This window comes from Daldinia loculata, assembly GCF_022478755.1.
Source record: "Daldinia loculata strain CBS 113971 unplaced genomic scaffold F4817scaffold_9, whole genome shotgun sequence".
Lineage (NCBI taxonomy): Eukaryota > Fungi > Ascomycota > Sordariomycetes > Xylariales > Hypoxylaceae > Daldinia > Daldinia loculata.
Window position 1 is genome coordinate 430,175 of NW_026054863.1, and position 14,067 is coordinate 444,241.

The following is a 14,067-nucleotide window of genomic DNA, read 5'->3' on the forward strand; positions in this document are numbered from 1 at the left end:
GACCAATTAATGATTTTCGGTTTCGATAATTCGACTTATATCCGTGGTACTAATTTGCCAAAAACCGTTTGTCATAGTAACGTCTTGGCGCGAAGCTATCGTTAGGGTTTGCGGTCTTCACGTTACCTAGGTACATACAAACTACCTACAGCATAAACAGTAAATACATACGGCGTTAAAGAATTAGGTACTGGTATCATCACATATATTTTTTGCTAGAATAACTTCCATGTTCTAGCCTCGGCTACCTAGATTTAGCTTTATGGCCTGAAGAAATGGCTATGAACTCATACGAGGCAGGTAATCCACACGCTCCCCTTAACTCCACTAGATCTAACCTAGCCCACTACACTCTCTATATACTCCATCACCCCATTAGACTGCTTCAGATCCGCATAGCTCTCCAGCTTCAGCGCCGCCTCAATCTCATCCGCATCGGGTATCGGCGTCCTGTCATACTTCACCGGCCCGTCTGAGATCGAGTGCGGGATGAACCACGACCCGTTCGTCGTGATCGGCGTCTTGTCCTCGCGGATCCCCATCCCCGCTACGTCGCCGTCGATGAACCATAGGCCTAGGACCGGGTAGTACGACGTGTCCTGCTTGTCCTTGAACTCGGGCAGCAGTGCGAGCTCTTGGATGATGTAGCCTTCCTTGCCGTAGTACCCGGTTGTCGCATCTTGGATCACGTGTCCGTCCGACTGCAGCAGGACGTCGGCGCCCTCGCGCGCGAAGATCGGCTTCCGTGCGAACCGGGTTAGCGAGGCAGGTGCTTCGTTCTCGAAGTATGTCGGGAGCAGCCATTTGGATCGGGGGTCGTCCTTGAAGAGGTCCCATAAGATGGCGAAGAGGGCCTTGTTGCTCCAGAGCATCTTGTACGGCGGCTCGATCCAGACCGTGCCGCCGATGTATTCGCCGGCCGCGCTGCGCTGCCCGACCCGCTCCATGTCCTTGAAGCATGCTTCTCCGAAGTCTTGCTCCACCATGAACTCCCACGGGTAGAGCTTGAAGATGACGTCGATGTGCTGGCCGTCTTGGTCGAAGAACCGACCGTCGGGGGACTTGGCGATCTGCTCTACGTACATGGACTTGGTGGCCCATCCTGCTTGCTGGCAAGTGTCCATTAGCAGCGTGGTGTTCATGGCATCTTCTCCTGTTTGCTCGCCATGTCCGATGGCAAAGTGGACGGTGGGACGATGGCCTAACGTTTTCTCGATCAGAAGTAGGTTCCTCTTCCAGGCGTCGATGAGCTTCTCGGTGATAGAATTGAGTTGGTCGTTTCCATGGCCTGTCTGCTCGAGCCAGAACCATTGTATCGACGCAGCTTCTACGACTGACGTCGGTGTGTCTGCGTTGAACTCGTAAAATTTGGGCACCCGCAGTCTCGGGTCCGGATGGTCGAGCCCACCGAAGCAGATATCGAAACGGCCGTAAATACTCCCCCAGACGGGATCCCGATTCCATGATTCCTTGATCTGCTTGAGTGCGAATGCGGGAATCGCCATTTTGCTTGTGATCACCTCCGGGGTTTCCACGAGGATGTCGGCAGCTTCGCAACACATGGCGAAGACATCTTGCCCGGCTTTCTCAAGAAGCTCGATCTCTTTGCTATTGAAAGAATAGTATCTGTCGTCCGGCCAATATGGGTCTGAGGTATCTCCAGGCGCGGGCGTCTTGCAGTAGACAAGACCTTGGCTCTGGACGAGCCGAGTCGCGTTAGGTCGCTTTTCCACTTGTATACGTCGCATCTTGGTTGTCTATAATACCGATACCTTTACTATGCTAAAGTGTCTAGATCGGCGAATCGCTGAAGATGGTGGGTTTATGTAGGTTAGGTAGTTATTTGCCATAGAGTGCGTTTACGATTATATGTATAGAGTTGGATTGGGAACACACGTTCACCGGAGCAAACAATAACAGGTCATGCTTTCCTTCTGATATCCACTGGCTCGGCCTTGGCTTTTGGGCTCTAACGTAAAATACCAGGAGAAAAGGATTGAAGGAGCTGACGAATGGCAAATCAGGGATGGAGAAGGCTCAGACTACCATATATACAGTCAGCACGACTACCAAATTGTGTACAATCATGTTGATCACATGGGGTGACGAGGGTATCGCGGGGCATGACGGCGCATTGAATGGCACCAGTACCAGTAACTTAACACATCTGGAGACTTCATCCTTCACGCGTCAGCGAAACCCACGGACTTGAACTGACATTCGCCGGCACAGCCCCATGACATCGGCAAACAATGACTTGGCATGGGCAATCATAGGAAAGATCACCCTCACTGGGGTAACTACGGCCGAACAGTCATGGATTTTGATCATAAACCATGTGTCATTACACCGCTACCAAAGAATATATAAACCGGACCTCTCCCAGCCATCCCAAGCCTCAAGAAGAGAACAATAAACCCACATCTTCGAGGTCTCAATCCCAAAACTCTCTATCTTCAAACTTCCATCCATCTATCATACCAAACAAACAAACAAACAACCAACCAACCAACCATACACCCAAGCCTCAACTAGGTGTCTACCACCACCATGAAGCGTCAGCACATCGCCCTGCCGACCCTCCAAGTCGCCGCAGCGGCCTTCTTCGCAGCCTCCGTCCAAGCCGAGACGTACTGCGTAGACGGAGCCACCAAGGTCGTCGCCAAGACCGAGTGCGACGCCGACACCGCGCGCGCCGTCGGCCAATTCTTCCTTCACCAGGGCCCTCCCGGCTTGACCGTCGGCGAAGTGATTCCCCCTCCGGCCGAGCCGGGCCACGTCTCCGGAGGCTTCGGCCGCCGCTCCGACGACAACTGCGATCCGAACAAGGACAAGGACTGCCACAGCGGCGGTTAAATAAGTCCCGTCCGTCTATCTATCTACCGCCGGCCTTCCATGCATACGTCCTACCTACCTACCTACCTAGTCGCGGAGGCTTAGCGAGAGATCTCGGGTTGTTTTCTTTATACCCATCATGCACACGTACACACGCACACGCACACGCACATGTATGCACGATCAAGCTCGGGTGTGGAAATGGGGGCGATATTCAGGGATTTCAGGAGAAACGGGTGGGGTGTGTTCAGGGGCCAAGTCTTGCAAGGCTGAGGGGAGGTGAAGGGACTTTGTGTGAACTGATACCGGGCCTATGCATACCTTATACATACATAGCTACCAGTACCTCGTTTGATATCTTTACGACAGGACGAAATACACTCTCGATATATCCTTACTGTGACATATTATAGTCTTTACAGATGCCAGTGACTGTATAATGTAGTTAGTATAATTGTGATGTTAGATTTGTTCCATTTTGCGATGTTGCGAGCAGAGACACGTAGTTTGCGATCCCATATATTGAGGCATGCTTTATATAAGGTAGACGACTGTTGAAATGTACCTAGTGTATGGTATGTTACCTGTTAGGGTCCAGGCATGCATGAGGGAAGGATGGCGAAATCAAGGTCCCATTTGATGCCAGTTGTCGATGCGCCGCCAAGAACCAAGAGCCAAGAGCCAAGAGATCGCCAAGGCATGAGGCAAATGCTTAATTCGACTGACGAACCCCCGAATAGAGCAGATCAATCCTTTTAGCTTCCTTCGGCCGTCATTTTCTTATCCCTAGCATCCTTCTGGACTAAAATTTAACGGCTGGGACCGAACCTCAGTATGGGGATATGGGGTATTCAACGTCAGCGTAACCACGAACAGCGTCGTGAAGTATTGCGAAGGAAGAAAATATAGCGCAAGTACTTATATCGACTAGCTGAAGACTGAAATGGTGGTATATTATTCAGGTTCTACCCTTATTTCTTACTTTCTATCTTTGGAGCTGGCGCCATTGAGGAGTAGTTCGACTTCAATGTTGCTTAACTGATCATTAAGGTCACCAAAGATCATCGACATCAGCGTCAACGTCAGCGTCAGCACCAGCATTACAGTTTAAATGGAAGAAATCACGGAAGAAGAAAGCTGTTAGGATTAAACGTGGAACGGAAATTAATGAAAAAAAACATCGAATTTTTTTTATAGGAATAATTCTATTGATAAGACTCCGCACTACCAAAATTCAGAGTTCGCCCCGCTTGCTACCATCATCACTAGGAAATACCGGTCCTTTCTCTCGATCCCGAATGCCGCGATATTGTCGGAGGCCTAGATGCTTGCGCTGACTCATCCGTGCATGAGTATTTCTTCACGGTTATAGTAGGCGGGGTACGAGTATGAGTTTTCCGTGCAACATGTCAATTGGTTGTGGTGCTCGTTCCACTGCATCGCGGGGACTTTCAATCCGACTGCTCAAGCAAGTGTAGTAGAGAGTGTGTCGGCAGTCGAGTGGCGAGGCCGTCTAGCAGCAGCCCTCGTCGCAGGCGCAAAGACCGCAGCAGATCTCGCAACCAGCCTGCAATAAGTCAATGTTTGAGACTCTTGGGGTTATTCAGAGAAGAACAAGCTTACCTCTTCACCACCACGCATGCTGCCGAACTCGGGCTGGGGTTCAGCGGCCTGTTTTAATGTCAATTGGACTGCCTTCTGTAACCCGAAGGGGATGGGGAAAGGGAAACCTACAGGCTGCTGCGTAACGACGCCGTCGACGGGAGTCATCTCCATGGGAGCTTGCTGCTGGGGCTCTTGAGGGGAAGGCATGTTGATAAGTCTTTCGAAAAGAATCGATGGTAGGAAATGACTGGGTAATTGATTGCAAATGGGCGACGAAGACGATGGTGATGGTAGCAAGGAACTAAACAGGATTTCGAGAGCGGTGAGGAATCTGTTTCGTATGTGAGAGAGTGAAAGAAGGAAACAAGTGTCCTTTTTCTAGGTAGCTGACGGATATAGCGGCAACACGGGAGGCAGCCCAATGATCCTATGGCTGGCAACTACGATGTGGATGTACAAGATACCTCACATCCACACGTCGCAAACAAGGGGAAGGAGAGGGGCTTAGAACCCCAGACCGTGACTAACCTATCCTGATTTTTAGGGACCTATACATATGGAAACCTTGACTTGTGATGGAAGGCGCACAACGCCTATCGCGCGCCTAGCCAAAATCTGCTCGCTTCAAAAGCTTAATGGTGTTAGTCTGACCCTAGTCGGGACGATCCCCCATTATGTAGAAACATGCGGCAAGAGTACCGGGCATGCACGGACGACAAGTCAATAGGAAAGTACATACTACATAGGTGAGCCGGTTGGCGGTGACAGTACCTACTTCACCAATTCATACATGTTGATAGTAATGATGGTGGTCAGTCCTGTCGTAATCAACAGCACACATAGTCTAATCCAATAGGTGCAGACGTCCCATTGAAAAGGTGCCGTCTAGCCAACCATCTGCATGGAACTCCAATCGGACTGGAGTTGCAGCTCGTACTGAACCAATCATCTGCCCACGATGCCCAATTCAAGCTACTCAATACGGGCAAGTTAGGTAGGAGCTGGTTTGTTTCTAGGACGTGATAAGTCGTCGTCCCTGATCCATATTCAGCTGAAAATTAATGACTTGTCATGCAGGCAGTGCTTATATTCAAGTTGTTTGGTAAGGTAGCATTATAGGTCAGGTACACTCATATGATAGATACCTAGGACTGTTTAATATGTGATGTCTTAAGTTTCAGGTCTGGACTAACGTCACATGGAACTTTGAAATTCACCGTATTCTGAATAATTCAATTGGTTAACTGGAAGATTATAGTGGTGGCTTCGACCTTTGTACTTGTTTGTCGTATCTATGTAAACTGCCAACCCTGTTTAGTTAATTCCTCGTCATTCTCCACGAATCCATCGGCAGTAATACACGTAAACTGGGGCAGTGTGTCGTATGTTACTTAGGTACCTAACATTAATTTCATAGAGAGAATTCTGATTGGCTTAGAAGCCGACTAGCCTATCGTACGCGTGTACTATGTACATGTATCTTGCTTACATGTAGGTAATATGTAAATTAGTATCGAAATAGCCGTTTAGATACAAGATAAGCTAAAGTCATCAATTGCTTCCCTGTTTAGGCCTTAAAAGACAAATGTCTTAAATGGGTAACATTTTCTGTTCCCTAATCCTGATATCAGGGAGTATAAGTGACCCGACCTATGCCCCGTTCCCCACCTAACTTCACTTAACTTATGCAGAGGCAATTTGTGTAAAAAACCTGATATAACTTATCTTGTATAAAAGTTTAGTAAACTTATGGAATAAAATTTATTTAATTTATAAACTTTTATTATAAACTTTTACTATTTTTATACCGCATTATTAATGGGTATTTATTAAATAATTACGTATTAAAATAATAAATTTTTATAAAATATATTTATTTATATAAATAATAATTTAAATAATAAAAAATAACTAATTATTTAAATAATAAAAATTTTATTAATTTTAATTAAAATGAAAATATTTAAAGTAAATATTTATTATTATTTAGTTAATGTTTATAAAATATTTATAAAAAAATTATAAATTATTAAATATAAATTTTACCTTTATTTATGTTATAAATAAATATATTTTTTAATTTATTAATTTATTTTAATTTTTAATATATTTTTAATAAATTTTTATTAATAAATTAAACCGTAATTTAAAATAATGTTTTAATAAAAAACAAAGTTTAAAAAAATGTTATATAATATTTAAAAACTATTAAATTTTTATTAAAAATTTTATAATTAATATTAATTGAAAAAATTATATTAAATAATAGTTTATAATATAATAATACTATTTATATTAATTATATTTACGTTATAATTATTTTTTTTATATATTTAAAAATATATTTTAATAATATATTTTATATATACTTTATATAAATATTTATTAAAAAATTTTAAAATTATTTATAAATTAATATTAATTTTTTTAAAATTTATAAAAATTATTTACCAAGTATTTAACAATAATTAACTGTTTATAAATGTAATATAATATAAAAAATAAATATTTAATAAAGTATATTATTTTAATATTATTAAATAATACTTTTATAATTAAATTTATTTAAAAATATATTAAAATTAAAATTTATTTATATTTATATTTAAATATTAAAAATTACTATTATAAATAAATTTAAAATAATAAACTTATATAAGTAAAAATTATTAAATTTAATAAAATATATAATAAATATTTAATAATAATTAAATCAATTATTTTTAATTAAACAACTTATAAATATTAAAAAAATAACATAATATATTATAAAAAACTTATTAAAAACTTAACAAAAATATTTATTAAAAACTTTCCGTAATAAATTTATAATTTAAAAATTATAATAAAAAATAAAAATAAAATATATACTCATTTTATATTTATTAAAATTTTATTAAATACTTTTTTAATATTTTAATAATAAACCTTAATTATAAATAAAATATTACAATTTAACAATTAACCCATTTAACCATATATATAAAAAAATTCCATTTTATTTTAAAAGATTTTATTTCGAAAATTATTTTTTTATAAACTATATTATTACCAACAATCATTTAAATCAGTTTTTACTAAATAATTTTAAATTTTAAAAAATAATTTTTTAAAAAAAAAATTATTATAATATAATAAATATTATAATATTATAAACCTTTAAATATTATAAATATTTATTAAATTTTTTTAATATTTTTTATAAATATTTATTAACTTTTTACGCAACAATTTTCCATATTAATAATAACATAAAATTAAAACGCATAAATTACAAAATCATATTCCAATAATATTTTCTATTAAATAAATAATAATATTTTTAAAAATATTTAATAATTTATAAAAAACATACGCATCCGTTAAACCAACTTAAAAATCAACCAAAAAATATAATTTATTAAATAGTTTTTACGGTTTATAATATAAAAAATCTTAACTTAACATTAAATAAATTTTTAATTTTTTATTAAATAATTCCTTTAATATTTACCAATTATTTTAAAAATCTTTTATAAAAATAACACTTTTTAAAAAATTTTAAATATATTTAAAAATAAAATTTTAAGTAATTTTTATCCATATTTTTTTAACAATAATATAATATATTAAATCTTACGTTAAAAAAAAATAATACACTTTTTAATAAGTTTATTACGCTTTATTATATAATATAAATAAAAATTAAACCATAAAAATAACTTTATTAAAATAAATATTTATAAAATTATTAATAAATAATTATAAAATACTTTATAAATTAATTATTATAATATATTTAAATATTTTACAATAATAATATTAATTTAATAATTATTATATTTTATATAAAATAAATTAAACTTTTAAAAAACGTTAATAATAAATTTATTTAAATAAATATAAATTTTAAACATTTAATTAAACCGAATAAGTATAAAATTATATAAAATATTTTTAATTATTAAATGTAAAAAAGTATATATATTTTACGCGTATTTACAAAATATTTAATAAATATTTATAATAATATTAATTTATTTTTAACCAAAATAATTATTAAAATAATAATTAATTTATAAAATATAAACATATATTTATTTATGTATTAATATATATTTTTTTATATAAAAGCCGTTTTTAATTATAAGTTAAAAGTTAAACATATTTATAATAATAATATTATTAATATTATTATTAATTAAAAATAAGTAAATGTTTAAAATATATTTAATTAAAAACTTATAAAAAATTTATTAAATATTAATTTATTTTTAATTTAAAGGTATTATTTATTTAAATATATTAATTTATAATAACAAAATTAATAATATTATTATAAACGTTTAATACGTTTTTATTATATTTATTATAAACGTAATATTTAAAAATTACTTAAAAAAAACTATAATAAATATAAAAACTTTTTATATAATATCTTTTTTTATTTATTAAAAACCAAAACTGTTAAAAAATATAATAAAATTTATAAAAAATTAAAAAATATTTCGTAAATTTTTATTAAAACCTTTATTAATATTAATTTATTCTTTAAAAAAATAAGAATTTATTAAAAAAACTTTTAAATTAATTAATTAAATAAAACATTTTTAAAAAGTTAATATTATTTTAAATTTTATTTAATATTATTTAAATATAAATTTTTTTAATTAAAAATTTATAAATTTTTATATAAATACCATTAAATTATTTTATAAATTAAGTTATTAATAAAGTAATAAATACCGCTTATTTTTTATAATAATTTAAAAAAACATTAAATAAAATATTTATTATATTTAACAAATTAACATTTATAAACGTTTTAATATTTATTATAATTAAATTAATATATTATTTAAAATATATTAAAAAAAAACTATAAAAAAAAAAAATTTTATTAAATAGTTATTAAATATTACATAAATATTTACCAAAATTTACTATTTAATAATATAAAAGGTTAAATTTTTAAAAAAAAAAGTTATAAATTATATAATTAAAAAGAAATTTCCAATATTTAACGTTTTAAAAAATTTTCGTATATTTTAAAACCTTTTTATTAATTTTATAATATTAACGTTAAATTAAATATTAAATTTTATTTTAAAGTTTAATAATTAAAAAGCAAAAAAATTAAAAAAATAAATATTTATTTAATAAATTACAAATATTTAATAAATCTTTTTTAATTATTTATTAATAAAATTAAAAAAAATGCAATTTAAAACGTATATAACAAAATTACGCGTATAAAAGATAAAGTTTTTATGTAACGTAAACGCAAGCTATTATTATAAAAAAAGTAATTCGAGTTTAAAGAAAAATAAATTAAATTAATTAAAAATAAATAAGCTTTTAAACAAAAAAAATAACGTAACATTAAAAAAAAATAAATAAATTTTTTATTATTTAATCTTACAATTAAAAATTATTTATTATTTTTTAATTTTTAAAATTTAATAAATATTTAATTAATATTTATTTTTTAAAAAATTTATAAAATTTAAAAAAAAATTAAATATATTTATTACTATATTAAATATAACGCAATTAATTTATCCAAAATTAATAAAAATAAAATAATATATTATTAATTTTTTATTTTTTTATTTTTTTTTTATATTTATCTTTTATTACGTTTATTTTATAACAATATTAAAAGATTTAAAAAAATAATAAATTAATTTTAAAAATTATTTAAAAAATTGTTAAAAAAAGGATTTTTAAATGGAAAGGATAGGTTAATTAAATTAATAGGTTAATATTAAAATAAATTTAAAAAATTATTAAATAAAAGATTTTTAGTTAAAAAAAATAAGTTAATTAAATTAATAGGTTAATGTTAAAATGAGTTTAAAAAACTTTCAAATAAAAGGTTTTTAAATTATAAAAAAAAAATTTTTAAATTATTAAATTAATATTATAAATTTTTTTAAAAAAATTTTAATAAATTTAATTAATTATAATTTTAAATAATTATTATATTATTATTATTTCCGGTAAATAATAAGTTAAATAATAAATTTATAAAATTATATTATAATTTATTAATAAGGTTTTATAATAAAAATAAAGTTTATATTTATTAATATTTTTATATATATTAACAAAAGTTAACGTTAAAAATACGCGGTTTTTATATTATTGTATTAAATTTATGCTTTAATTTTTAATAAAGTTATTTTAATTATTATTATATTATTAATTATTTAAATATTATTTTATTATATATTATAGTTTAATTAATTAAATTTTTTTTATAAATATTTATATAAAATTAATAATTATTAAATTATAAATTTATAAATTTTTTTACGTAATAATAATAGTAATTTTACTGCAATTATATATAAAATTTTTAAAATTATTTTTTAAAAATAAACCGTTTTTAATAAATTATTTTTATAATTATTTTATTATTAAATTAAATTAAATAATTTAATCATATTTTTATAAATTAATAAAAAATTAAAATTAATTTTAAATATTAAATATTAAAATATTAAAATAATTTTAGCCATTAAAGAATCGGATAAAATATATTATTAAATTAATATTATAAATTTGGTCTTAATTTTTAATAATAATTATAATAATAAAATTATAATATAATATAGTTTTAATAAATATTTAAAATAACAACCTTGTATTATTTTACATAATTTATTATAAAAATGAATAAAGTTTATATTTAAATTAATATTTATATTAATTAATTTTTTTAATTATATTATAAATTAAAATTAACATATTATATTAATCTTTTTATAATATATCTTTAATAATTAAAAAATAAAATTAAAAAAAATATTTTTTTATTTTACCGCAACTTAATTTATTACATAATATATAAGTAAATTATTTAATAACTATTATATAAAATTAATTAATTATTTAAATAATAATATTATTAAAAAATATTAAATTAATATTAATTAATTAATAAATTTTATTTATATTATGCGTATATAATGAAAATGTAAGTTTTAATAAAAATAATAAAAATTAAAAAAGTAAGGTAAAAAATAAAAAGTAAATAATATTATTATTTAATTATTAATTAAATTATTTGTAACTAAATTTTATTATAAATTTAATAAAAAAAAAAGGTTAATTTAATTTTTAATTTTGTTAATATTAAATATAAAAAAAAGGTAAGTTTATTTTAATAAAAAAGATAAATTTATTAAACGTTTAAAATTAATTATATTAATTATATATTATTATATTATTATTTAATATTTAATAAATAAATATTTATTTAATATAATTTTTATTAATTATTGGTTTAAATTTATTATAATTTGGTTATAATTTTTTTTATTAAAATATTTAATAATATTAATTAAATATAATATTAAAAAAATGCAGTTATTTTTATAATTTATTTTATATTATAAATTAAAATTTAATATTAAAATATATAATAATAGGTAATATATTTAAATATAATATTTTATTTTAACTTTTAAATATATAAAACGGAAAATATATATATAATAAATAAAGTATTAATGTAAAAGTATATTAAATTAAAAATGTTAAGGTAATAATATTTTAATATTAATAATAATATTTATTTAATAAAAAAAATAAGTTTTTAAAAAAAAGTAAAAATAAATAAAAAGTAAAAATAAGTAAAAAATAAAAATTAGTTAAAAAATAATAATTAAAGTTTATTTTATTAATTGTGGTAGTAATAATTAAAAAAAAACGTATTTTTAATTTATTATATAAATAAATAATAAATAAAAAAAAGGTAAAATTTTAACCAATAATTTAAATTTTAATTTTATTAATATAAATTTTTTTTAAAATTAAAATTTACAATTTTTTTTTTTAAATAATTATATATTATAAAAATTATTATATAATAATAATTATTAATAATAAAATTAAAATTGTAAGGTTAAAGTTTAAAAGGAAAAAAATATAATATAAACAAGTAAATATATTTAACTATATTATTAACGTTAAAAAAACGGCTTTGTATAACGTTATATAAATTATTACGTAAGTAAAATTATATGGTTAAAATTATGTATATATAGCCCGTATTTTTCCAGTTTTTTTTTCCGGCTTTTTTTTTTTTTTTTTTTTTTTTTAAAGTATTTGCGTTTACATTTTATAACACCGAAAAAAAGTTTATAACATTTAACTTACATTAATTAAATAATTTTACTTACCATACCATTTATTATAATAAAAATTATAATATTATTATATTATTATTACATTATTTATTATAATATTAGCTACATTATTTATTATATTATTTAATATTATTATATTACCTGTTACAATATAAATTACATTATTTAACGAAATGGTAATAATAAATAAAATAATGGTTTTAAAAGATTTTACCACTTTATTAAAATTGGCTAAATTAATTGTTTTAATTACTATTACCGCTTTAATTACTTTTATTATTTTTATCAAATTTATTATTTTTATTGTTTTGGTAATTTTAACCATTTTAACCACAATGATTAATTTAATTATTAAAATAGTTATTAATTTATTTACCGTTTTAATTAATTTTATTATTTACATTACCGACATTATTTTAAACGTTTTAATAAAATTATTTAATTTAATTAAAAAAATAGTTTAAAAAAAAAACGTTAAATTTAATAAGAAAAATAGGTTTATAATTTATTATAAAATTAAATATAGTTTTTTTTTCAAATTAATTATAATTTTAAAATAATTGTTATTAACATTTTTAACAATTATTATAATAATTAATTTTAATAATTTTTAAAAAAAAATACTGTTTTTGGTAATTTTACGTTATATTTTACGTTTATATATTAATATATATTTTATAATCTTTTTTTAAAAAATTTTAAAAATTTTAATAATTATTATATATTAAAATATATTATTTTTTATCTAATTTTTTATTTTTTAAATTTTAATATTAATAATATATTAGATATATATTTTTACGTAATAATAATAGTATTAAATAAATAAATTTTATTATTATTTATTTTAAATTTATTTATTTTTTTTAATTTAATTTAAATAAAGTTTTAAAAAATTGTTTATTTTAAAATTATTTATATTATTATATTATTTAAGTTTAATATAATTTAAGTTTTTACGGTTAAGAATTGTATAATTAATAAATTTTATTTTTATTAAAACAATTTTTTAATTAAAATTTTTATAATTAAATTATTTTAAAATATTTATTAAGAAAAGATTTATTTTAAAAAGTTTATAATGTGTATATTATATTAAAATGTTATAAAATGCTATTTTTATTAATAAAAATATATTATTTAATTAAATAAAAACGTTATTATTTATAATAACTATATTAATAAAATAATATTAATTATTTTATAAAATTTTATATTTTATTAAAATCTTATTTTTATTATAAAAAATGTTTATATAAAATTGGTAATAAAATGTTTATTTAAACGTTAAAATAATTCCAAAATTTTAATTTATTTTATTTATATATATAAATTATAATAAAATTTTTAAATATAATTAATTATATTAAAAAAAAGGTTAAATATAGATTTTAATTATAAGTTTTAAAATAAAATGTAAAAAGTAATAAGTTTTTTTTGGAATATATTATATTATTATTTATTAAATAAAATAATTAATAATTTTAATAAT

General features: G+C 25.8%; 2 protein-coding genes across 2 annotated transcripts; one reads left to right on the forward strand and one right to left on the reverse strand.

Moving 5' to 3' along the window:
- Window positions 1-88: 88 nt before the first annotated feature.
- On the reverse strand, window positions 89-2,042 carry F4817DRAFT_301426 (Glutathionylspermidine synthase). The gene has a single exon (XM_049299794.1). It carries the CDS (start codon window positions 1,746-1,748, stop codon window positions 339-341), a length of 1,410 nt encoding a protein of 469 aa, XP_049161726.1. The 5' UTR covers window positions 1,749-2,042; the 3' UTR covers window positions 89-338.
- A 508-nt stretch (window positions 2,043-2,550) lies between these two features.
- F4817DRAFT_313298 (uncharacterized protein) lies at window positions 2,551-2,856 on the forward strand (the record flags this gene model as incomplete). The annotated part of the gene is made up of 1 exon (XM_049300225.1): window positions 2,551-2,856. The coding sequence occupies one exon, from the start codon at window positions 2,551-2,553 to the stop codon at window positions 2,854-2,856; it is 306 nt and encodes a 101-aa protein (XP_049161727.1).
- Between the last annotated feature and the right edge of the window lie 11,211 nt (window positions 2,857-14,067).